Source organism: Mustela lutreola, chromosome 9 (genome assembly GCF_030435805.1).
Source record: "Mustela lutreola isolate mMusLut2 chromosome 9, mMusLut2.pri, whole genome shotgun sequence".
Lineage (NCBI taxonomy): Eukaryota > Metazoa > Chordata > Mammalia > Carnivora > Mustelidae > Mustela > Mustela lutreola.
In genome coordinates, this window is record NC_081298.1 from 124,136,742 (window position 1) to 124,162,890 (window position 26,149).

General features: G+C 44.1%; 1 protein-coding gene across 3 annotated transcripts in view; it reads left to right on the plus strand.

Moving 5' to 3' along the window:
- RBKS (ribokinase) overlaps window positions 1-26,149 on the plus strand; it is an 86,847-nt gene that overhangs the window by 33,924 nt on the left and 26,774 nt on the right. Inside the window, exons 6-8 of one of the 3 annotated variants that reach the window (XM_059188744.1) lie at window positions 6,151-6,242; window positions 12,265-12,453; window positions 24,052-24,072. In XM_059188744.1, coding sequence (XP_059044727.1) covers window positions 6,151-6,242; window positions 12,265-12,453; window positions 24,052-24,057 — 287 coding nt within the window. In that variant the 3' untranslated portion in view covers window positions 24,058-24,072. Of the gene's footprint in view, window positions 1-6,150; window positions 6,243-12,264; window positions 12,454-24,051; window positions 24,073-26,149 lie in introns of those variants that run through there. The other 2 variants (XM_059188743.1, XM_059188745.1) reach the window with 2 other exon arrangements.

The window sequence follows — 26,149 nt, forward strand, 5'->3', positions numbered from 1 at the left end:
TCAGGGTCGTGAATTCAAGCCCTGCATTAAAAAAAGGTGGGGGGGGCAGGTAAGGAGCAACGGGCAGGGCTAGTGATGGAAAGCCAAAGAGCACTAGCCAACTTCACCTTTTTACTAAGAGCCAGCATGTCTGAGTATAAATTCCATGCACTCTCATATGAACTTGACCCTCAGAAAAACCTTACGACAAAGATACAGCAGGCATTATTCTCCCCAACTGAAGGCAGGAAGATAGACTTGGAGAGTAAGTAATTAGCTCAACCAGGGTCAGTGTAGAAACCCAGATTTCAGAAGCCAAGACCCAACTTCTAGGTCCTAGAACACACATTAAATAAAGAAACTGCCCCATCCCGTTGACTCCAAGGAACTGAGCCTTCATGGAGAAAAATAAAATCCGTGACCGTAACCTTATTCAACATGTGGCCTCAGCTTTGAGTGTTTTCGATACTCTCAAGCGCTTCCTGCGATGTGTCCCTTACCTGCTCCCATAAAACACACACATGCGCGCACACACACACACACACACACACACTCTGCTGACTAGAACTCAGCTGGTCCTCCCTTGATAGTAACCAGCCAGAAGCAGCTTCCAATTCTATACCGTGTGTGTGTATGTGTGTGTGTGTGTGTGTGTGTGTGTGAGAATTTACTGTGTTTTCATTCTCACATCAGGGAAGAGTGATACAATGAAGGGAGCACTGGTTTGAGAGTCATAAAATTTGGCTTTGAATCCAGAATCCATCCCTTAGTAAATGGGGGACCACACGCAAGTCAGTCAGTTCTTCGCTCTGGGCCTCTGTGAAACAGGAGAACAGGTCTGCGAGTTCTCCCAGCTGCTTTCTGTCAGGATGTATGAACGGACTGATCTCGGAGCAGAGCCGGCAATGCTGAGAGATGTGTCGGGCGCTGCGTGGCCTGTCCACTGCCCCGTGAGACTGCCTGTGTGCTAATCAGCAGTATTCCATCTATGAGAAAAGTGGTAAAATCCCCCTCCTCCTCTCCCTCCTCCTCCTCTTCCTTCCCCTCCTCCTCTGTGGGTCTGTTATCATAGCTCTCTTACCTGCCCTTCTTACAAGTAATGAACTCTGAGTTAAACACATTGTATGACTGGCTTATATATAGTTGCTAAAATACAGAGGGAAGAGGAAACCCCCCCCTTGCCAGCTCCGGCTTTGATCATATGATTTCAGAACACTCTGTTGTCTTCACCTAAAGGAAAGCACTGGTTTTAAACGGACCTGCAACACCAGAGATGAACCAGTGGCCCTCGAAGGCCCCCCTCCTCTCCGGGTCGTGATGTGATGCTCGAGGCAGGCCCCCAGCAGGGCTGCTGCTGCAGCTGCTTGTGATGAAATTACACGTGTCGGGTCTGGTCTTTCTATCCATTTCAAAGCAAATGGAACATTACAGGAACAATTATAAATAATTGAGATTGTAAGATCGCCAAGATTAAATTCTGGGTAGGACACAAAATATCTTTTGATGACACTGTAGTCCTTTCCTCTTTGGCAAAACCAAACTTCTTGGCTGGACACCTTGACTTTCACGGTGACATTGTCCAGCACATAGCCCAAGCTTTGAGTGTTTCTCAACTCAAACTCCCAGAAAACAAACCCTCGAGGGAGACCGCCAAGGCAGCATTTTGGTTACCGCAACTTCCCACAGTTTCTTTACTTAGGGTGACTTTCTTCCTGTTTCTCTGAGCTAGTTATTAAGGGCCTTCTTAACTGTCCTGCTCCTGCCCTCCATGGTGACACCATTATGAGCTCCCACCTCATTGTCCTGGCTCGGCACCTGCTCAGCTGCCCTCAAAGGCCTCCCCAGTTCCTCACTGACAGCACGCCATTGAGACAACCAGGGCTTTAGTCCGTCTGAGGTGGTCATGAACAATAATTACGTTGGGTGCTATCCGTCGCGCTGCAGCTCCAAGTTACTCCATGGTACAGCTTGTGTCTCTATTTTTACATGATTCCAGAATGATACCATTTTTCCCACTGTATCTATCACGAATGTGCATTTTTCTTTCTTTTTTTTTTTTTTTAAGATTTTGTTTATTTATTTGAGAGAGAGAGAGCCAGGGGAGCAGTAGAGGGAGAGAATCCCAGGAAGACTGTGCTGAACAAGGAGCCCATCGTGGAGCTTGATCTCATGACTCTGAGATCATGACCTGAGCTGAAATCAAGAGTGGGACACTTAACCGACTAACTGAACCCAGGCACCCCAATTATACTTCCAATGCATTCTTCTTTGATTAGCAATATCTACTCATTCTTCGCATTTTTTTTTCACCAGGGTAAAGTGTTTATCCTTATTTATGGTGGCAGGAGCTGAACAAGAGTCATTTCTTTATGGCATTTTCATTTTTCCCCTAAATTTGGTTACTAGTCACTCTAAGCCTGTTACCATCCAGCAATTGTCAGAATGCTTTCCTTCAATAAAATACATGCAAAGAAGATTTGCTTTTATACAGTGTTTATGGTCAAATTAAATTGTAGGATTCCTCATTCCAGCAACCCTTCTTATTGCTTAAAATTCAGTGTAACTGTTTCTTTAAATGTGTTTTTTTAAAAGATTTTATTTATTTATTTGACAGAGAGATCACAAGTAGGCAGAGAGGCAGACAGAGAGGGAGAACAGGCTCCCCGCTGAGCAGAGAGCCTGATGCGGGGCTCCATCCCAGCACCCTGAGATCATGACCTGAGCCAAAGGCAGAGGCTTAACTCACTGAGCCACCCAGGTGCCCTAAAATGTGCTTTTATTGAGGAAAATTTCAAATATATATGGACATACAGAGAACAATATGGTAAGCCCATATATACCATCACCTAGCCTCAACAATTCTCAACATGTGCCCAATTCGGTAGCATTTACACCCCAATGCACTATTCCCCACCCCCCCACCACTGCAACCTTGGGTTCTATTTGGAAGCACCAGCCAGACATTATATCATGTCATTCACAGTGCGCTTGGGTTTTGATGTAAGATATTGTATGTGTTTTAAGAATGTTGTCTTTGCATGGTGTATACCAGATAATCTCTGGGCAGATTGATTCTGGAACAATCAGTTGTTTGGAACTAATCCTTTTGGAACTAATCCCTTATTAGTTTAGGGAGTAACGTCTCGGACTTTTTTCTCTTCTATGCAAGTGTATAAATACAAATACACATGTAATTATGCTTTGTTTCGTTAGAAAAAAGAGGGGGTCATGCTGTAGATTTTATTACAAAACTTCCTTTTTTCACTTACAAATTATAGAAATCTTTCTGTAACAAAACAGAGATCTGCTTCATTCTTTCTAACCACAGCAGATTATTCCATTAGAGGTTTTGTTGTTGTTTTTTTTTTCCCTAACCATTCCTGTCTGTTGGAAGCTTAGGTTTCTTTTTGGTTTTTGTTTTTTTGTTTTCTCTGTTAAAAACAGAGCTGAATATCACTGGACCTCATCTTTGCATCTTTGCCTGTGTATGTCTGTAGGATAGGTTTGGAAAAGAAATTGCTGGATCAGGGATCTTTTGAGATAAAATGGAACTTTTATAAGAATGGCTTAGTGCTGGGGCGCCTGGGTGGCTCAGTCGGTTTAGGGCTGCCTTTGGCTCAGGTCATGATCCCAGGGTCCTTGGATCAAGCAATAAATAAAATCTTAAAAAAAAAAAAAAAAAAAAAAAGAATGGCTTAATGCTGTTTTTCCATACTGGTAGCTTGCTCTACCCTGTGCCCAAATGCCTTTGCATACAGATTTGGAGATCACAATACATGAGAAGTGCTTTTTCAGTTCACCATTTGAAGAAAATAGGGAGCAGTGTATTTGTCCTGGAACCATAAAAAGTAAATGGAGGTGTTGCATTACTGGACATTGAGGGCCTTTATGCAAATCGACATCTCTAAGACCTTCCAGAAGTGGGAACACCCATGAGAGACTGTTGCCAGGCTACAAATTCCAACAGAAGACAAAAGAGATGGGTGGACAGGCGGGGGTGTCGGGCTGTGTGTGAAGGACAATATAATAACAGTAATAATCCCTTACATTTGTACAACACTCTACAGTTTACACAGGGCTTTCACACCCGTTTTCTAATTTAAGCTACACAGTAACCTGTATAAAAATATGAGCAGCCAAAAATATACCATAGAATCTCTGTGGGTGGACATTCTGGATTCTAAAATAATACAAATGTGGGAATCGTGTTAGCCTGTAAACCACTGGACAAAATCCACTGACCAAACCAAAATGTGAAGGCCAAGGAAGGTGTGGAAGGAAACTAGCTTCATCAGGCAGAAGTACTGGGCAGTTTCCATCAGCCATGCTGATGAGTGTCTCCCCAAGAACGTGGAAGAGCCACTTGGGGGAATTCATCCGTGTGTGTGTTCCCCAAGAGATTCTGATCACTGGATTTGAGGTGAAGCCCAAAAGTCATGCACTCTAACAAGCCCCCTTAGTGATGCTGGTGTGCAGCTCAGCTTGGGAGCCACGGTTCTAGAAGGGTCTCTGAGACCTGCAGCTGGAAGATTTGACTCTATGGGTCAGTAGTAGGTTAGGGTCACTAAACACATAAGTCAGTGGACCTGGGTAGAGGAAAAGACGACCACCCAATCTAGTTGGGTCCCCCGGTGGATTAGCATTTTGACAAAGGGGGAGCTTCCTGTGTGTGGAATCTCTAAAGACTTTCAAAAAAATATGTATTTACAAAATTCCACCCCAAAGCCTGTTTCAAAATATTGTAAATCGGGATGGGGCTTGTGCTGCCATGAACAGAGTCCTGGCCTAGAGAGATGACCGAACACTGCGCTTAAAGCTGGAGGACCCCAGATGGGGTCGTCCAGCTTAACCACGTCCTAGCGTATGACCTTAGACCTCATCTCTCTGAAACTCACTTTTCTCCTCTGAAAAATGTGAACATTTTTCTGACACTGTAATGCTGTGACGTTCTCATTTTCCCTGTGTCTGCTATCCCCCTCCATCTCCTTCTCTCGTAGGCTCCTAGTATGAGTTAGCTCTCAGCTTTGGATTGAATTTCTGCTCCTTTCTCGGGCTTTCCTTTATACTTCCAGATTGCCAAGAATGTAAGCTTCTGTGAAAAGTGTATGTTCGGAGCTGGTTCAGTTGGTGGACCATGCGACTCCTGATCTCAGGATTGTGGGTTTGGGTCACATCTTTGGTGTAGAAATGACTTAAAATTAAAATCTTTTTAAAAAAGTCTATGTTTGCATGAGTAATCGTGATATATTTGAGAGTCATGCATAGGTGTTCAAAACCTAGATATGTACGTGAAATTCCTACGTCCTGTTCTTACCAGGGAATTTTTTTACTTCTTCATTATTTCTTTCCTAACATCGCTCTTTTTCTTTCCTGGAAAATGGATATATGAACAAAAACATTCACACCAGCCTGAATGTTCATAGTCATATATGTCCTTTCACACCACAGCATTTAAAATTTTCTTTAACGTTGTTGCCCTTTGCCACAACTTTGTGATCCCCTTGCTTGTAATACTGTCGCTTGCCCTTGAAGTTGAAATGTTGTAAAGTGAAAAATGGAGGAAATACAAATAAGAAGGGGTTGGTACTAGGTCGCCGTGGAGATTGAGATTCCAGACTTTTCTAAGGTGATTGTTCATCTAATGGGGGAACTGGCTGCACAGGGGATTTCCCTTACTGGCTGTAAGTGCACCATGTTAAAAATGATGACCACTGGGGTGCCTGGGTAACTCAGGGGGTTAAAGCCTCTGACTTAGGCTCAGGTCATGATCCTAGGGCCCTGGGATCGAGCCCAGCGTCAGGCTCTCTGCTGAGCGGGGAGACTGCTTCCTCCTCTCTCTCTGCCTGCCTCTCTGCCTACTTGTGATCTCTGTCTGTCAAATGAATAAATAAAATCTTTTTTTTTTTAAACCTTTTTTTTTTTTTAAAGATTTTTATTTATTTATTTGATAGAGAGAGATCACAAGTAGGCAGAGAGGCAGGCAGAGAGAGAGGAGGAAGCAGGCTCCCCGCCGAGCAGAGAGCCCGATGTGGGGCTCGATCCCAGGACCCTGAGATCATGACCTGAGCTGAAGGCAGAGGCTTAAACCACTGAGCCACCCAGGCGCCCCATGAATAAATAAAATCTTAAAAAAAAAAATGACCACTGAACCCCCTTTCTGTTCCTCTACAGTGAAAACATTGTTCAACCCAGCTCCGGCAGTTGCTGACCTGGACCCTCGCTTCTACACCCTCTCAGATGTGTTCTGCTGCAACGAAACTGAGGTAAGGGCAGAACATTTTGCTCAGTCCGTGAGACTCCAAGGGCTTTCATGCAAGTGGATAAAGCAAAGAGGCAAGACTAACCACATTAGTTTGATCGCATGTAAATTCTTGGACCCAGTGAAAACAATTTTCACTACCTGGGATGTGGAAAAAGGAAGTTAGTGACTCCTAGGGGGGAAACAAAAAGTTTATCTGAGTCATCTCCATAATCTGTTACTTCTCAAAAACCTCAGCTAATTTTCGTCCCCTCCCTGCCTTCATGCTGTTGGTGGTTTGTTTTCTTCTTTAATTCTGTATTCTATGGATTGATTAGCACTAGAGTTGCTAGATTTAGCAAATAAAAACACAGGTGCCCAGTTAAATGTGAATTTCAGATATACAACAAATAATATATTAAATGTACTTCTAGTATGAAATGACTTGTTCAGTGGGTCCAACAACCCTAAGTAATATACAACCCCTGAAGCATTTGCTGCCTTCTCCTGTGAAGACCCAGGGGCCACGGGGTGGACAGACAAAGTTGCTCCATTGATGCCACAGGAAGGACCTCGGGGCCCCTCTGTTAGGAGAACGCCCTCTCCGTCATAATGGTCATAATGGACATGTCATAATGGACAGAGCCGCCTAAGACATCTGCCAACACATTCAGACTATGCCATTCATTCTGGAGCATTTTAGGAAGAAAATTTCAGTATCTCTCCCTTCCTTAGACAGACAGTTTTAGACCAGAGCTCACTCTCAACACTGGGAGGCAGGACATACGATACAATGCAACATGCAGAGAGTGAGAGTTAGTAGTGAAAGAACGATAATAGTAATTGTCCATGTGGTTCAGAGGCTGAATGGATGTTTCCAGGATTTCCTGACCTGCCCTTTTGCTAATTGTATCTCTCAGGACATGAAGTAAACAAAAAGGAAGACTGCCACAAGGAAACTTAAGTTTAACAAATCACAATAGGTTATGCAATATTTTGGAGCAACCATCATGGCCAGGCCTTGTGCTAGGAGAAAGGGATTGTGGGAAATAGTTACCATTAGTAACTATTAGTAACTAATAGTTACCATTAGTAAGAAGTTTGACTACCCTCCATTGCCAACTGGCTTGGATTTGCCTGCTACATATTTGCAGAGCCTATATTTATTCTTCAAACACTCATCACTGTTCTAATTATTTATTACTTTGAAGTCACACAATATCCCTTCTGGTCCATTCTGTTGATTGAGGAGGAAAGTCTGCCCTCACGCCCCACCTCTCCATAGAAGATTGTCCTTGTCATGGTGTGAAAAGAGCATATATGATGTGATATGTATTGATAGAGTTATCTTTGGAAATTACCATCTGTTATATTGTACTTGCATATAGTTGGCATCTAGTAAATGCTTTTTCAGTGAGTGAACAAATGAACAAACTTTGGTCTTTATGAAAATTGATCTCAAACACTCAATGAAAAAAGAAAAACTTTTGGGGCGCCTGGGTGGCTCAGTGGGTTAAGCCGCTGCCTTCGGCTCAGGTCATGATCTCAGGGTCCTGGGATCGAGTCCCGCATCGGGCTCTCTGCTCAGCAGGGAGCCTGCTTCCCCCTCTCTCTCTGCCTGCCTCTCCATCTACTTGTGATTTCTCTCTGTCAAATAAATAATAAAAAAAATCTTTAAAAAAAAAAAGAAAAGAAAAAAGAAAAACTTTAAAAGCTTAATGCTTTTAAATGACTTCTAATCATGATAATAATGTAAATTCTTACTTTAAGTTACTCCATCTGGGGACATCTGGGTGGCTGAGTTGGTTAGGCATCTGATGCTTGATTTTGGCTCAGGTCATGTCAGGGTCCTGAGATCGAGACCAGCATCGGGCTCTGTGCTAGGCATGGAGCCTGCTTAAGATTCTCTCTCCCTCTCCCTTTCCCCATCCCATTGCTCTCTTTCTAAAAAAAAAAAAAAAAAAAGAAAGAAAAAACTCTGCTCCACACATGAACTGTTTTTTTTTTTTTAATAATTTTTTAATTTTTTATAAACATATATTTTTATCCCCAGGGGTACAGGTCTGTGAATCACCAGGTTTACACACTTCACAGCACTCACCAAATCACATGCCCTCCCCAATGTCCATAATCCCAACCCCTTCTCCCAAACCCCCTCCCCCCGGCAACCCTCAGTTTGTTTTGTGAGATTAAGAGCACACATGAACTGTTAACATATAAATATACAGGGGCGCCTGGGTGGCTCAGTGGGTTAAGCCGCTGCCTTTAGCTCAGGTCCTGATCTCAGGGTCCTGGAATCGAGCCCCGCATTAGGCTCTCTGCTCAGCAGGGAGCCTGTTTCCTCCTCTCTCTATGCCTGCCTCTCTGTCTGCTTGTGATCTCGTCAAATAAATAAAATCTTTAAAAAAAAACACACATATAAACATACAAGAGACAATGAAAAGATACAAGCTTAGAACCAATACAACTCCACAGATCAGAAAGGGAACAGAATCCTAGAGTGTTCAGCCCTGAGTGTGCTAGAAGCAGGTGTAGGTGGTAAGGACCTCCAGTGGGTCATGGGCACGAAAAATGTGCCCCAATGGGAGACTGGAGCAGTGCCCACCGCTGGGACCCGAGATGCTAGATCCCAGCTAAAGTAGAGGAATCTGCTAGGCCTGCTACCTGGCACTACAGCATTGTGCAAAGCTACCAAGCTGAGGGGACAGGAGGACAGAGGTACTGCCTGTGATCAGAAAGAAATTAAGCCAACTGCTAACTTGGTGACTGGGAATGTGACCAGATGGGCAACATCACCGAGAACAGGAACTCCATATTGCCAACATAACACCTACTTGGCTCTGGTTTAGAGACCCTTGAGGAGCTGGTAGATGCAACTGTGAGCCCACTGGAAAGGCAGGGATAAGCCTAGTGGGAGCTGAAGTATGGGATTCCCCAACCCACAGACAGCAACATGAGCCTGCAGATGAAGAAACATAATGCTCAAGAGTTCTCCAGCAATTCAAGTACTGAAACAATGCCCCAAAGACTTTAAATACGATTGAGATTCTCATTCATTAAAAAAGGAGAAAGTTAAGTGTGAAAGAGACACAGGATCGAAGCAACGATGTGTGAATCTGAAAAGCAGTTAGATATCTTGAAAATGGAAAAAAAAAACCTTTGAAATTTTTCTATAAAACACTCATGAGGAAGATAAACATTAGACTGGAAGGAAGAATTGGTGAATTGAAAAAGAATTCATCAATTCACAAACAAGAGAGAAACTCAATTCACCAAGAAAGTATCACAGAAAGAATTTTTTTTAAATAATAAGGAGGAATTTAGAGAAAAGTATTGCCAGAGCAGCTCTAACATACACCTAATTGGAGTGAAAGAAGAGAAGGGAGGGAACTGGAGAGAAGCGATATTAGAGGAAATACTGCAAGGTGTTTTCTGGAGCTGAAGAAGGGCATGAGTCATCGGATGAAAAGTGTATTAAAAGTAACACATGGGACACCTGGGTGGCTCAGTCAGTTGGGCGCCCGACTCCTGATTTGGGCTCAGGCCATGATCTCAGGATCGTGGGATCGAGCCCAGTGCCGGGCTCCACACTCAGCACAGAATCTGCTTGTCCTTCTCCCTCTGCTCCTCCCCCTGCTTATGCTCTCTCCCTCTCTCTCGCTCTCCCTCTCTCTCTCTCAAATAAATAAATAAGTAAAATCTTAAAAAAAAAAAATCACCTGAGATAAATGGATGTAACTCTATAGTAACATACATTTTAATGGAACTGCATAAAATGAAACATAAAGACAAAAATATTGGGGCCCCTGGGTGGGTCAGTTGTTAAATGGCTGCCTTCAGCTCAGGTCATGATCCCAGGGTACTGGGATCGAGCCCCGCATCGGGCTCCTCGTTCACCAGGAGGCCTGCTTTTCCCTCTCCCACTCCCCCTGCTTGTGTTCCCTCTCTCGCTGTGTCTCTCTCTGTGTCAAATAAATAAATAAATAAAATATATTTTTTAAAAAGAGACAAAAATATTTTTTAATGGCCAGAGGGAAAAAAAAGACAGATTACATATAAGTACTAAGACTATCCAATACTTCATTGCTTGCAAAAGGGGAAAATGGAAAAATTGATATCCATAAAAAGGATAATAGATTTTTTTAACCTGTAGTATATTTGCAATATATTCATAGTGAGTGGTATACTGTCCAGTTCGACAGAATAGAGCCACAAATATCAATGCAAGTGAAATTATATGAAGGGAAGAAGCACACTGTCAAATAATATATATGAAAAACATAATTTACCTTCTTTAAAGAGAAATATCTGAAGTAAATAAAGTAACACATGAAGATTTATTAAAAGTGAGTGGTAGGTTCATGGGTGTTTGTTGCATTATTTTTTATGTTCAGGATCCTTTCATCAAAGAATAGTTTTTTAACAGGTTTTTAGAAACCACAAGAATTCAGTGTTTCTGAAAATAGACCATCTAACCCCATAGATGTAAGTGATCGCAGTAATGAAGATGAGTGGAAAAACTTATGAAAAGAAAACAGAAGGGGTGCCTGGGTGGCTCGTTGAGCATCTGCCTTGACTCAGGGATCGAGCCCCACATCGGGTTCCTTGCTCAGCGGGAAACCTGCTTCTCCCTCTCCCATTCCCGCTGCCTGTGTTTCTCTCTCACTATCTCTTTCTCTGTCAAATAAATAAATACAATCTTAAAAAAAAAGAGAGAGAGAGAAGAGAAAGTAAAGAAAACAGAAGGTGGCCTCAAGACATAGCCATCTTGGACAGAAAGGGTCTGCGGAAAAGCCGCTTCAGGAACTACACATGGTCGAGTGAATGAAACCTTTGATGCTGGGGAAGACCAAAGCCCAGAACGAGGAGACTCTTCGGGGTGATGTATAGGCCCCAGGCAGGGTTAATCTGGACATGTTCAAAGCAGGCACAGGAGAAACAGGCCCTTCTTAGGAAGAAATGGAATACAGAAAAGACAGAATTTAGTTATAAACGTTGTGAGTCCAAAAGTATCCTATAATTCATCTAGTCTAGTAATTTGGCAGCCACTAATTTCAGAGCCGGAGAAGGTCCCCAGAGGTGCCTAGGGGATGAGGAAGCAGGGCTGCAATCCTTCCCCCCTACTTCGGCCAGAGCCCTTTTCACGCTCTCGGAGAGAACTGTGGCCCTGTGCGGGCCCCTCATTCTACAGACTGTACATGACTTCGGGGAAGTCCCGGGATCAGTAAGCAGCGGACATGTCCTGAATGTCAGCACGTTGCACTCTCGGCTACATCAATGACCCTCCTACCCGGCTTCCATCTTCTTGAGCAAAAACAAACACAAGAAATGGGTGTTGTGCAAACATGGGGAGCCGTAGCTAGTAATAAGAGAGAGGCGTTCTGGCCCAAGAGGGGCCTAGAAGAATTACGGCCTTAGGTGTGAAATTTACAGGCGTGATTTATATCAAAATCACCGGCAGCGGCCCCTCCCCTTCTCCCGTCTTCCCTCCCCTCTTCTTTTCTCCTGCAGAATTCTTTGTTCCCTCTAACTCTTTTTAATGAACATTATCACACATACACACAGAAAATCTGGAAGAACAGTGCAATGACCCGTCATCGACTGTCCGCCCAGATGGTGGTTAACGTTTGCTGTGTTGCTTCCTCTCTCCCCTGTGTGTGTTGCTTTTTGTTTTTGTTGAATCGTTTCAAAGTTGCAGGTAACATGATAGGTGACTCCTGACTACTTCAGTGCGCATCTTCTAAATGGAGCCACAATACCGTGATCACACTTGAGAAAGTAGTAACAATTCTCTATTGTCATCTAACATCCAGGCCACATTCAAATGTCCCCAGTTGTCCCAAGAATGTCCTTGAGAGCTCCTTTTTGTTGTCATTGTTACTGGGGTTTTTCTTTCTTTCCCCGAGCCAGTAAGCATCAGCGTTCCCCCTGGCATGGGTTGTTATGCAGAAGAAGGGAGATGTTTTCTAAGAAAAGCAAATCTAATCTGGAAGTGGACCCAGGTCCCTGTTCTCACCACTGTTTGCTCTTACTTGTCCATATCCCAGGCTGAGATCCTAACTGGCCTGAAGGTCCACAGCCTTGCAGACGCCACGCGGGCTGCTCTGTTGCTCAAGGGAAAGGGCTGCCACGTGGTCATCATCACCTTAGGTGCCGAAGGATGTGTGATGCTGTCAAAGACAGAACCCATGCCAAAGCACATTCCCACCGAGAAAGTCAAGGCTGTGGATACCACGGTAGGTTTGAAAATTTCAGAATCATTTCTGCCCCCTTGAACGTCATCATTGAGTAACAAAGATCCTGCACCTGAATTTTTGGATCATGGGGTAAGAGCCGGAAGAGGTGATATGGTAGACGAGAAGAAAACCCAGGCTGGGGGACTAGATCTTAATCCTTCCCTAACAGGCTGGGAGACTTTATCCAAGTCTTAACCTCTCTGAGCCGCAGTTTCCTCATCCATAGGTGAAGGTAGCATTATACCTGTATTACCTGTATTCATGCATTGACTCATTCAGGAAATATGTACCAAATCCCTGTTGTGTGCTGGTCATCTGTTAGGTGCTGGGGCTATAGCGATGAACAAGACAAAGTCTCTGTCTCATGGGACTTAGACTGTGGATGCTGTAGCAATTCCTGGTTCTTACAAGGCTCTCGTAAGAGCAAGGAGCACTGGCTGGCAAAACTCATTCTTTTAGCCACAAATAACAGCTAACGTTTACTATGTGCTGACTATGTCTCTTTTGCATACATCTCATATAATCTTTACAATGGTTATAAGAGGCAGGTTACTCTCCTCGCTTTACAGATTTAGAAACCTGCTCAGGACCATAATGCTAGGACATAACAGCGCTGGGGGTTCAAAACTCAGCCCGTGGACGCCAGACACTTCTTATGTAAGGCACCGCATTAAGGACAAGCAGGTCAAGTAGACAAGTCACAGCCCAGAATGGGGTGGAAAGAAAAAAAGTTAGGGAAAAAAGCTCAGGGCTCTTCTAAAACTGGGAAGCTAAAAATTATTTGCTTGTGGCCAAGAATTGAGAAGAGCCAGGGGTCTGCCAGGGAGGCTCGGTCAGTGAAGCCGCTGACTCTTGATCTCAGTTCAGGTCTCGATCTCAGGGTCATGAGTTCAAGCCCCATGTTGGGCTCCACAGTGGGTGTGGAGCCTACTTAAAAATTATTTTAAAAAGAGAGAAGAGCTGACTAGCAAAATAAGTAAGTGTCAGGGACCCAAAACCAGAGTTGAAGAAGAATAAACATTTTAAGGCTCTTATATGTAAGAAATTAATGTGTAATTATTTGTAAAATATATTTTGGTTTTTATGCTTCGAAAAAACTTTGAGATGTGGGTCATTTATCAAAATGGAGCCTTGGCGAATCTGATGAAGTTATGGGTGCGAGTATGCTTTGAAAAACAGGTACGTACAAGGAATGCTTTTATAACGTGAAATTACACCCTGGTTGCCTTCACAGTGTGCTTGATCAGGCATTTGACAAATTATACTTGGTGTTGTCATCCCCTTCATACTGAGTCATTTTGGAAACCATTAGTTTTTTTCCTATTCTGTCAAGCAGTCACCTGAATTTGAGAGGTTCCTTCTTAGTTCTGAAATCGACCCTGCATTAGACTAAAACTAGTCCAGGTCCTGAACTAGAGCAGAAGAGTTCACTCTTCCTTTGTTGAAAATGAAGGGTCCTAATAAATAAAAAAAAGAAAGAAAATGAAGGGTCCTGGAGTGGGGGGAGGTGCCTGGCCAGTTCAGTCGGTAGAGTATGTGACCCTTGATTTCAGGGTCTTGAGTTCAAGACCCATGTTGGGCATAAAGCTTACTTAAGGGCGCCTGGGTGGCTTAGTCGGTTAAGTGTCTACCTCCAGCTCAAGTCATGATCCCAGGATCCTGGGATCAAGCCCCGCATCAGGCTCTCTGCTCAGAGGAGAGCCTGCTTCTCCCTCTGCCTGCCCCTCTGCCTACTTATGCTCTCTATCTTTCTGTCAAATAAATAAATAAAATCTTTAAAAAAATAAAAAAAGAGGAACTTAAAAGAAAAAAAAAATCAAAGAACTCTTACCAGAGGATGGGAAGTGGATGCTGGTCAGACAGACACGAAGCCTGCCCAGCACAGACCACACGTGGGGTGATGCACTGCCCAGGCCAGGGAGGAGGAAACCAGCCGCGGACATGCACAGGTTTGACTCAGCATTCATCCGCAGAGCCGGTTCGTGTGGAATCATGATGGATGGCATCTTGAGCGAGAGGCACAAGGAGATTTTCTCACTTTGTTGCTACTGTCTTGTGCCCTTTCAGTTGGTTCCTTTGCACGTGCAGTTCATGTTTTGGTCTCAGGGAAGGAGAAACCCAGTGAGAGCTCAAAGGAGAAACGAGAACTTAATGCTTGGAGGCGGGAAGCCGAGAATGGGATCATGAAAGACCAGGGCCCTGGATAGGGATCAGAGGGTGGTTTCCATCAAGAAGCAGATAATGAAGTGTTGGGCTTCCCAGGCCTTGCGTATGTACTGCCTGTCACAACTACTCACCTCCACTGTGGTGGCATGAAAGTGTCCCCAAACAACTTTGCATGCTAGCAACATGAAGTTGGTATTAGTTTAAGCTAAATTGCTTTAAGTTAAGGTGTTACCTAGAATCACCAGAGCAATCACTAAGAAAAGAACTAAAAAAAACAAAAACAAAAACAAAAAACTTAACTAAAAGAAACAAGGGAGGGGCGCCTGGGTGGTTCAGTGGGTTAAGCCTCTGCCTTCAGCTCAGGTCATGATCTCAGGGTCCTGGGATCGAACCCCAGATCGGGCTCTCCGCTCAGCGGGGAGCCTGCTTCCCCCCACCCCCCGCCTGCCTCTCTGCCTACTGTGATCTCTCTCTGTCAAGTAAATAAATAAAATCTTAAAAAAATAAAAATAAAAAAATAAACAAGGGAATTACAAGTGGTATCCTTAAAAATATCAACTTAACACAAAAGGCAGGAATGGAGGAAGAAAGAAGCTACTGGAAGATACGCTGCTGGAAAGTGAGGGATAAAACGAAGACAGAGGGAAACACGGGATCCAGGAAGCAGGTGAGACCACCGAGGAGAGAAGTCGGTACGAGGAAGGGGAGTCTCGGGACCCCAGCGATGCCGCAGACCCCTGATGAGGCTGTCCCAGTGAGAGGAGGAGGGCAGAGAGCCCTGGAGGAATGTCTCCCAGAAACCAAAACAAAATCAGGAAAGGACCAAGAAAGAAACAGTGGAATATCCATGTGTTTGAATATGCCCAGAGTTTGAGTTTTCTTGCAGAATTTAAGGGTGGAGAGTAATTAATATGCAGAAAACAGTGGCAGTGAAGAAAAGAGGCAGATTTTGGCTCTATGTCATCTGCACTCCAAGGGTTAAAGTGTGATGAAGTAAATACAATCACATACCACACGGCTGTGAATACGTAGTCGGAACGGTGTGAGTGCCGGTTATTGATTTATCCCAACATGGAGATTATAATCCTGTTTTGGAGATGGAAGGATATGGCGAGTGTGTGTCTGTGTGCGCCCCGGGGAAGAGAAGAGAGCTGAATGCCCATCCTCCAGAGGTGGAAGTCAACACAGAATATCAGAAACTGATTTTAAGCCTATTACTAGGAATCGAAGACAGATACTCAAAGAAACCGCTAAAGGAATGTAAAGTCTTTGCCTCCTGGAAACGGTTCTGCAGAGAGATGGGACATTTACTCTTCAAGCCTTGTCTTGTTACACTATATACGTGGATGGCTTTGATCCTCTTCTGAAATGACAAAACACTGAGATACCACCTGACACCCACTAGAGTGGCTGGAATCGAAAAACAGATGATAACAAGGCCTAACGAGGACATGGAGAAACCAGAACCTCAAACAATGCTGGTAGGAAGGTAAAAATGGAAACGGAAACGCTTTGGAAAACGGTCTGGAAGTGTTCCAAAAATTGAATTTAGAGTTAAATTTTAAAGGGTTGGATTTAGAGTTACAATAGGACCCAGCAATTCTACTTCTAGGTGTACACACAGGAGAAATGGAAACATGTATCCACACAAAAATTTATCCATGGATGTTTCTAGCAGTGTTATTTCCCACTGGCCCCAAACTGGAAACAATCTGACTTTCAACAACAGATTATTGGATAAACAAATTAGGAGATATACATAGAATAGGATCTTATTCAACCATAAAATGGAATACTGACACGGGCTACAGCCGAGATGAACATCTAAGACTTTATACTGAGTGAAAGAAGACAAACATAGGACGCCCAGGTGGTACAGTCAGCTGGTCTCAGCTCTGGTCATGATCTCAGGGTCCTGGGATTGAGCCCCATGTTGAGTTCCACACTCAGCATGGAGCCTGTTTGAGATTCGCTCGCTCTCTCTCTCTCTCTCTCTGCCCCTCCCACTCATGCTGTCTCTCTCTCTCTCTCTCTCAGTCTCTCAAATAAAATCTTAAAAAAAAAAAGAAGATAAACATAAAAGGCCACATATTATATGCTTCCATGTAGATGATATGTCCAGAATAGGTAAATCTGTGGAAACAGAAGGTAGATTGATGGCTGCCCACAGCTGGGGGGAGGGGAGGAAAGGGGCAAGTAGAGTGACGGCTAGTGGGTACAGGATTCCTTCCTGGAAAATGTTCTGGAATCAGATGGTGGTGATGGGTGTACAACCTTGCGGATATACCGACAACCACTGAATTGCACACTTTTAAAGGGTGAGTTTCATGGTATATGAATTATATCCATTTAGAAAACAAAGGTCCAAACAGCAATAACACAAAGCTCCATCTAGGCCCTTCACTGATAAGCGGATACTCTTGTGATAAAGAATCTTCCAGTTCATCGCTCCAGTGAATCTACTGAAAGGGCTCTCAGTGTCCCCCCAGTGGAGCGGAAGTGACACAGGAAACAAGGGTAGTTATTTTCTGGGTGTAGAATCTCCCTCAGCGTTTTTATGCTATCTCTGTCCTCTCCTCCTGCACTGTCATTATGAAAATCCTTGCCTGTTCTGCACACCACTGTTAAGCCTCTTCATAAGTCTAAGAAAGAGGAGATAATTCACATGGTGAGGCGAGGAGCTCCCAGGGAGACATTTTCTCCGCAACAAATGGGCTCCTTCACATTTCTGTCAGGAGGGCATTACAAGCTCTTAGGAGGTTGATGACCTCACTTTTCTCCTCCTAATCCCTCACGATGCTCACCTTAAAAAAAAAAAAAATGCATGTCATGCCACCTCAATGTATACAGTTCTCGTCAGTCACACCTCAGCAGCTCTAACCCAACTGAAATAAATAAAGAAATTGGGGGTGGCTTGACCGGCAGAAATCCCGTCAGTTGGTTCTGTCCACCCCGAGACAGGCAGCCTACAAGGAGCCATTTCCCATCCGTGCTTCTGCACACTGCTCTGTTCAGCTCGCCTCCGTGTCCACAGTTGGCTGTATCACTTTTTACCGCCATCTTTCCTGTTGTACTACAGTGAGGTGGGGGCCAGGGGTGGGGGGGAGCACAGATGTCCTCCGCTCAGTTTGGGAGACGTGACAGATGTGTCTCTTTCCCCATATCTCTGTATTATCTGAATCTCAGCCTCAAAACGCCACGGCCCTCACGTCCCCCATGCTGTCCTCCACCCTGAACAGTAGGGGGCTTGGCCTTCTTGCGTTGATGGTACTAAATCATCATTCCATCGTCGAGAGTCGCATACATTTAAGCATGGTAATATTTTAGGTTATCGTGCTCGTGTGATATATTAGAACGTTAGTTATCCTTGGCCTACAATCTGTGTAAAATTCTTGATATAGAAATTGCTTTTCTATCTGTAAATGGTTAAGTCCTAGCGTCTGCATTCATCCTCTTATTTTTTAAAGAACTCAACCTATAGGCCAAATCCGTCTTCTGGAAGAATCACTTACCTTATAATAAATCATCATAGTGCAAGGTATATAAGTAAGCTGACAGTAATCCAGAGCCAGGGGCATGGGGACTCTCTTAAGTCTTCTTATCCCCCTTTTTTTCTGTCCATTATATTTGAGTCCTGTGGTATTCACAGTTGCTGGGTGAGGCACGAGGCTGTGTCAGCCCAGCTGTGTGGCTGCCCCCAACAGATAATTCAGGGCTTGGAGGGTCCACTCTGAACTAGAAATTGCACCAGTAGGAAGCAGGGTTGGTTTCTTTTGAAGTTTGCATGGAAGCACTCAAGAAGGTAAGTGATTGCTGCAACTGGTGGGTTACCCCAAGTTTTCCAAGTTAATTTTTTTTGAGATTTTATTTATTTGACAGATTTTATTTATTTATTTGCGGGGGGAAGCAGGCTCCCTGCCGAGCAGGGAACCCTGAGATCATGACTTGAGCTGAAGGCAGAATCTTAACCCACTGAGCCACCCAGGTGCCCCTCCAAGTTAATTTCTCTTCAGTGGACTCCTTACATCCCAGCATCTGGCCTTCAGTCCTTCAGGCTGTTCTTAAGGATCGGCTCCTAGTAATCTATCTCTGAGGTACCATTCAGAATTGTCATTCTTTGAAGTTGTTCAGCCTTTGAAAACGCAGATTTGAAGGGCCATTTTCCCATGTTGATAAGACTTTTCCCCCAACCTATATCCTCTTCCCATTGCCACCCCCTGGCCAGTGAAAGACCAAGCTAATACTGTCAGAGGTCATTAGAACCACTGAACTTAGAGCTGTTAAGATCTGTTCCTCAACTCAGGCAAACGGGGGTGTTTCTTACTTAGCCACAGTCTTGCTGAGAGGACTGAACACTCACCAGTTCTCACACAGGCTCTGCCAGTGTTAGTCTTGGTGATGCTCCTTAAAATATGTTTTCCCAGCAAAGTGCTCTTTCTCCCTCCCACCTCTTTCTTTCTGATGAACATAACATAATGCATTCTTCGCATTTGTTAATAATTAACAGGGTTTCTAAGCAGTCACTGTAGCTCCTACTTCATCTTGTCCTTGAAAAGAGCCTTTGCACAGTTATGTCCAGAAACTACATTATAGCCTAGAAAAAGTTTGAGCTCCCCTCACTCTTGATTGCCAAGACTTGGAAAAAGATTGGGAGAGGAAAACACTGTGGGTTAAGAGCAACAGAATCTTGGATGCTCAAGAGGTAACTGTAGAATAACGAGTCTGACTTTAACTGCCACATCAATTCATTATCCAAGAAGTAACTGTTGTTTCCTCCACATTTTGACCTCAGGAAAATGAAGTATCTACTGATACTGCCACTACTCAAAGCATCTTATTTTAGAATACCTTGAGAGCATTTGACCCTACTTATCAGTCTACTGGGTTTTTTCCTTCTATTCATAAAATTAATAAATACTTGTTCTCAAGAGGAGAAAAAAGCAGACAACATAAAAAAGTATAAAGAAGAAAGTCAAATACCCATGAGTCTACCACTTAGATGTAGTCACTGTTATCCTTCTAAAGATTTTATTTTTAAGTAGTCTCTGCCCCCAACATGAGGCTCTAACGTACAACCCCCAAGATCAAGAGTCACACACTCCACTGGCCCAGCCAGCCACGCACCCCGTCTACCATTATCCTCTTAGTATAAATCCTTCCATATTTTTTTCTAGACCCATTCATGCATTTTAAAATATTTGTTAATGGAAAATTTTAATATTTCCCCCAGCAGAGATTCATATGTGTAATTAGGGGATGCCTCTACGACTCAAAAAGATCAACTGTCTCTCTAGAATAATGTAAAGGGAAATTCACGGAAGAAGAAATAACAGTAAATAAATGTAATAATGTTCAACCTCACAAGAAATCAGGATTATACAAATGAAAATCACACTGAGATCCCCCCTTTATTGCCCATCAGTTCAGCAAAAAATAAAGACTGATAATGTCAACGTAAATTGGAAGCACATGCACTTACATGATCCTTATGGGAGTGTAAACTTTACAATGTTTTCAGAGGGCAATTTGACAGTCCCAATTATTTAAATATGTTTTCCCTTTAGCCCAGTAAATCTGTCCTGCAGAAATGTTCATATATATAAATGTTTCTGAAGAATATTCTGGCTTTGTTTGTAATAATCAAAAACTGATCAGACATATCTACATAATCATCAGCAGGAGAAAATCAAATGATAATAGTAATGGTGCCATTTATTTAAAAATAACTCTAGCTACCTGTAAATAAAAGCATATTTTAAAAATATGGGGGGGAAAAAACCACCAAACTGCTATGATCATTGCTCCTGGGAAGGGGCAGAGGAAGGGGACAGGAGGCAGGTATCATAAAGGAGGAACTCTACAATCTACTCCATAGTCTATATTGTTTTAGTATTTCCAGGACTCTTTATTTTTCATGCATTACTTTGAAATTTGGAAGGTATATGATTTGAGGACATAGGAAAAACTATTTGGAGCCACACCTAGCAAATAAGAGAGGGGATCTCATTTCTCAAAGAGTGTGCTGGGCGGTATCCTCACAAAGGAGCCAGTAATTGGCAGGTTCGCTCTTGATCTCATGAGAACCTCTCGAAGGTTCTTTTCCAAAATTCCAAAATCGTGTTATATAGACTGAGTAAGTAGCTCTTTGACTTAAGATGACTTCTGAATGGATAGACATCTGATGCCAAAGAACTAGATCAGCATTGCCTTCAGATCCAGACACTGGAGTTTAAGTCTAGATATTTCACTGTACACTTTTGACAGGATTTTTTTCCTTTATCTTTCTAAAGAAACAATTTCCCTCAAGAATATGTTATTTTCTCCAGTTTCCCTTAGAAATAACAGAATAAATGTCAAAGCGGCACTGTTTTTGTTCATCACTCAAATGCGTGACAGATCTTCAGAGAAGCTTTAACTCATGGTCACGTTTTCTTTCTGAATGGGTCTGCTGACATATCTTAACTCTTCAACCTTCATTCCCACAACTAATAATATAGTGAATGATCCAAACCTTGGCTTTGCCATATTTCTCTGTCTTTATTAGTTGATGACCTGAAGGAACTGTAAAAAGGGCTAGGCCCATAGGTGATACCTCATTTTTTTTAAGAATTTATTTGTTTATTTGACAGAAAAAGATCACAAGTAGGCAGAGAGTCAGGCAGAGAGAGAGGAGGAAGCAGGCTTACTGCCAAGCAGAGAGCCCAGCGTGGGACTCAATCCCAGGACCCTGAGATCATGACCTGAGCTGAAGACAGAGGAGGCTTAACCCACTGAGCCATCCAGGTGCCCAATGATACCTCATTTTTAAGTACTTAATAGTTCACATACTTCATTGTCAATGTACCTCGCATTTGAAACAGACCTGAATGGAAAGCTTCATGAGGGATAGAGGAACACATGTAACACAATCCTTTGTACTAAAATGTGTCCCCTCCAAAATTTGTATGTTGAAGGAGGTAATTAAGGTTAAATGAGGTCATAAGAATGGAGCCATAGGACTAATGTTCTTACAGGAAGAGATACTAGAGAGCTTACTCGCTAGGTAGACTCAAAGAGATCAGAGCACACAGCAAGATGGCGGCCCCCTGCAAGGCAGGAGAAGAGGCCTTAGAATGAAGCCCACCTTTTGAGCACCCTGATCTTGGACTTCCAGCCTCCAGAACTGTGAGAAATAAATTTCTGTTGTTCAAGCCACCTGGCCAGTGGTTTTTTAAATGGCGGCCTAAGCAAACTAACACACACAAGAAAGCAAATGAGCTTACTTCAGAAGTGACCTAAAGTGAATACTGAAAAGTCGGCTGTTTTGTGGGGAGAAAATAATCTGAAGTGAACTAACAGGATCAGCCTAAATTACCTTTTTTGGTGAACTCTCTTGAGAGTACTGCTTATGGTGTAACTGTAATCATCGGTTCCAGTAAGGAAAGGCCAGATGATGTCCTGAGCTCAAACCCCGATTTAATGCCTTTTTTAGAGAGGAGGAAAGTAATGCTCCTAAAGACGAACAGTCTGCTAAGACAGACAGCTGGCAGGTTGGCAGAGCCAGGAACTGATTCCAGGTCTGTCTGTCTGTCCGACCCCTGTGTGCAGGTACTCTCTGCCATACCCCTTTGTCTCTTGATGTTGTGGCCGTCCGCCCAGCCTTCAGCCCCTCCTCTATGGCATTTCAGCACTGACTTTCCATGTCACTTGCCATGATACAGTCCTCTATAATCCCTCCATTTCTCTAGATTTTTAGAAGCTTCCAGATCTTGCAAAGGTACAGCCTGCTTTGTGGTCTACTTGAAGTCAGGAACCCACGTAGGAACAGTACACACCCAGTACCTCTTAGTGCTCACTAGTAGGTCCCTCCCTCTGAGTCTGCTCACTGTATTTGGAGGTGCCAGGGGGGTACCAGGAAGCATATATCAGGAGCGCGCATCACAGTACACAGAGTGAGCATGGCCTTGGCTCTGTACATTACTGGAAAGAAACCCAGGTCTCACTGCCATTCAGTTCCAGCGTCTTCCTGTATGGTACCAGGAGCTGGACTACACAGATAGTACTGTCGCAGGATCGTTCCAGGCCAGATATCAAAATTTCGGGCATAGACCACTACCATTCATTCTTGCCACTGAAAGACCGAACCTGAAGGAGAGGCGCACCACTCCTAGAGAATATAACCAGATCGTCTGTCCATGAGATTCTTCAAATAGGGGCCTGGCCTGCTAATGAGAGAAGCTAGGGAAAATACAATCCTCTTTTTTTTTAACAGTCCCAAACAAGCTCTTCAGTTTCAGGAAAGCAAAAAAAAAAAAAACAAAAAAACAAAACAAAAAAAAAAAAAAAAAAAAAAAAACAAAAACCTCGTCCTTCCCTGCCTAGCAAAATCCTTTCCATCTTCACGGTCCGGCTCAGAGAGTTCCTAGTTGGGCAGTCCCACTGCTTACTATGTGCTTGGCATATAATAACAGGTCCTCCTGAAATAACAGAAGAGTTCGAGTTCCTTCTGTGATGAGTGTATGTACCGGGGTCACTTAGGCTCACTGAGCCCCAGTGTTCTCAGGAGACTAGAGGATCTAAGGGATCCCTTATATTCCTTAAATTTGACCTTGACTATGCCAAGGAAAAGAATAAATCTCAGATACAAATGCTTTTTTTTAATGTTATGAAAACAAAACACCCAGTTTCCCATTTTTTTTTTGAAGATTTTTATTTTATTTATTTGACAGACAAATCACAAGTAGGCAGAGAGGCAGGCAGAGAGAGAGGAGGAAGCAGGCTCCCCACCGAGCAGAGAGCCCTATTCGGGGATTGATTCCAGGACCCTAGGATCATGACCTGAGCCAAAGGCAGAGGCATTAACTCACTGAGCCACCCAGGTGCCCCCCAGTTTCCCATTTTAAAACATATCCTTAGAATGGGGCACCTGGGTGGCTCAGTGGGTTAAGCCTCTGCCTTCGGTTCAGGTTGTGATCTCAGGTTCTAGGATCGAGCCCCACATCAGGCTCTCTGCTCAGCAGGGAGCCTGCTTCCCCCTCTCTCTCTGCCTGCTTCTCTGCCTACTTGTGATTTCTGTCTGACAAATAAATAAATAAAATCTTTAAAAATTAGAGGCGCCTGGGTGGCTCAGTGGGTTAAAGCCTCTGCCTTCAGCGCAGGTCATGGTTCCGGGGTCCTGGGATCAAGCCCCACATCGGGCTCTCTGCTCAGCAGGGAGCCTGCTTCCCTTCCTTTCTTTCTGCCTGCCTCTCTGCCTACCTGTGATCTCTGTCAAATAAATAAATAAAATCTTGGGAAAAAAACTTTAAAAATAATATATATATATATCCTTAGATTATTTTACCTGCATGATAGAAAGGCCAGGCCAAAATTAAGTTACAGAGGGTAGATGGCCTCTCTGAAACCGGCATCAAAGAATACAGAAAACCCGGCTGAGAGCCTTCTTCTCCTTAGGAATGACATCGATAAAATGGACGTGGTATCTGAGCAAATTCTGCCGACTCTGGCTGCCAGAAAAGTTGAAGATGACAAAAAGAAGTTGATTGAATATAAAGAAAGGACAGAGGACAAGGTGATTGCTGAACAGACTGATGGACAAGGCACAGGCCATCTGCCAAGCCCGGGGGTCCGTGTCAGCTCTATTACATTACTTCCGTATCAGCAGATCACCTCATTTGCTGGCTAATCAGGCAGAATTAAATATTTGACATTATCTTTTGTAATCCTGCATGTGATCCGTTGAAAACCCAGGGCTCTAAAAATCTGATTGTAACTGCCTACCAGAAATGTCATCTTCACTTTGAGGAACTGGACCAGGGCCAAACACCAGGCTGTGTGTTCCATTTTCCTAAAGTACCTCCCACAGCCAGACCTGGACAGGCACGTACATGTGCCTGGTACCCACGTCTTCCAGGTCCTCAACCCTGCTTCAGAGCTCAGAGGCAGCTGGAGATTAAAAAGAGCCATGGTGGGCGCCTGGGTGGCTCAGTTGGTTAAGCAACTGCTTTCGGCTCAGGTCACGGTCCTGGAGTCCCAGGATCGAGTCCCGCATCGGGCTCCCAGCTCCATGGGGAGTCTGCTTCTCCCTCTGACCTTCTCGCCTCTCATGCTCTCTCTCACTGTCTCTCTCTCAAATAAATAAATAAAATCTTTAAAAATAAATAAATAAATAAATAAAAATAAAAAAAAATAAAAAGAGCCATGGTAGTGGAGAAGAGGGGCGTGGAGGTGGCGGTAGGATGTAGAGAAGAAAAAAAAAAACTGTCAAAACCTCAGCAAAAGCCAAGAGAGCAAAATCTGAATCTGGATTTAGAGCCTTCTATGGGCGCTACCTAATTGAAAGGATGGGAAACAGTCCCTGTCCCAGGAATAAGGGCTGGGTGAAGGCTCCAGGAGCTTGCTTGGAGCTTCCTACCGCTATCTTCCCCCTCCCCCTATCCCCCCCCCCCCCACTCCTCAAGCAGTGTGATCACGAAGAGGCAGGATGGCAGTCTGCGCCTTGCCCCCTTGCTAGGATGCTACACTCGTGTCCTCCAGCGCAGAACTGCCAGGACTAGACTATGGTGCTTCTCAGGGGGTTCCAGTGTGTGAAGATGTTTCTTGGGTAGACCTGAAATTCAGAGGCAAAAAGAGCCAAACTGGAGAGCCCAGGGAGCTGGAGCCATGCCCAGTGCCCTCCGTGCCGGGGCCATAGCTGCTGACAGAGGTGACCAAGGAAATGAGAAAAGAGCCTTGGCAGACTTCTGTCTGCCTTGGTGTGAAAGCATGTGTGTTGTAGGTTAGTGGTGTGTATACTTCGTGTATATTCCACACTGAGGATGTATATTCCACGATGCACTGTGTGAACAGACTGTTGGCGGCACGAGTGTCGTGCGTGCCTGTGTATGTGAGTAAAACGTACTGCTGCGGGACAGGGTGTAAAGGGCCGGGTGGTCACTCGCACTTTCCTCCTTCCATTCCTGTAAACATGATAGCAGGGCTCTGTACTGTGGTACAACCCTGAGAAAGGGACGAGATTTGGGGATAGAGGGGGCCAGAGGTTAGGTGAATTACATTTCCCCTGAAAGGGTCTCTAAAAACAAAGATTTATATCCTTTTCCTTCCTTTGGTCAAAACAAATGAAAACAGGTGCCTGGGTGGCTGAGTCGGTGAAGCCTCTGCCTTCGGCTCAGGTCATGGTCTCAGGGTCCTGGGATCGAGCCCCTCATTGGGCTCTCTGCTCAGTGGGGAGCCTGCTTCCCCCCGTCTCTCTGTTGCTCCCCTCCTCCTGCTCTCTTGCTCTCTCTATCTCAAAGAAATAAATAAAACCTTTTTTTTAAAAAAATGAAAACTAGGAAAAGAAAGATCACGGTTACATTTGCTAAGTGATTTCCCGTGACTGTCCTATTCCCAGTTAAGGACGCCATCTGGGTGGCTCGGTTGGTTAAGCATGTGCCTTTGGCTCAGGTCAGGATCTCAGGGTCCTAGGACCCAGCCCGGAGTCGGGCTCCACACTCAGCAGGGAGCCTGCTTCAGGACTCTCCCTCTATCCCTCCCCACCCTGCTCATATTT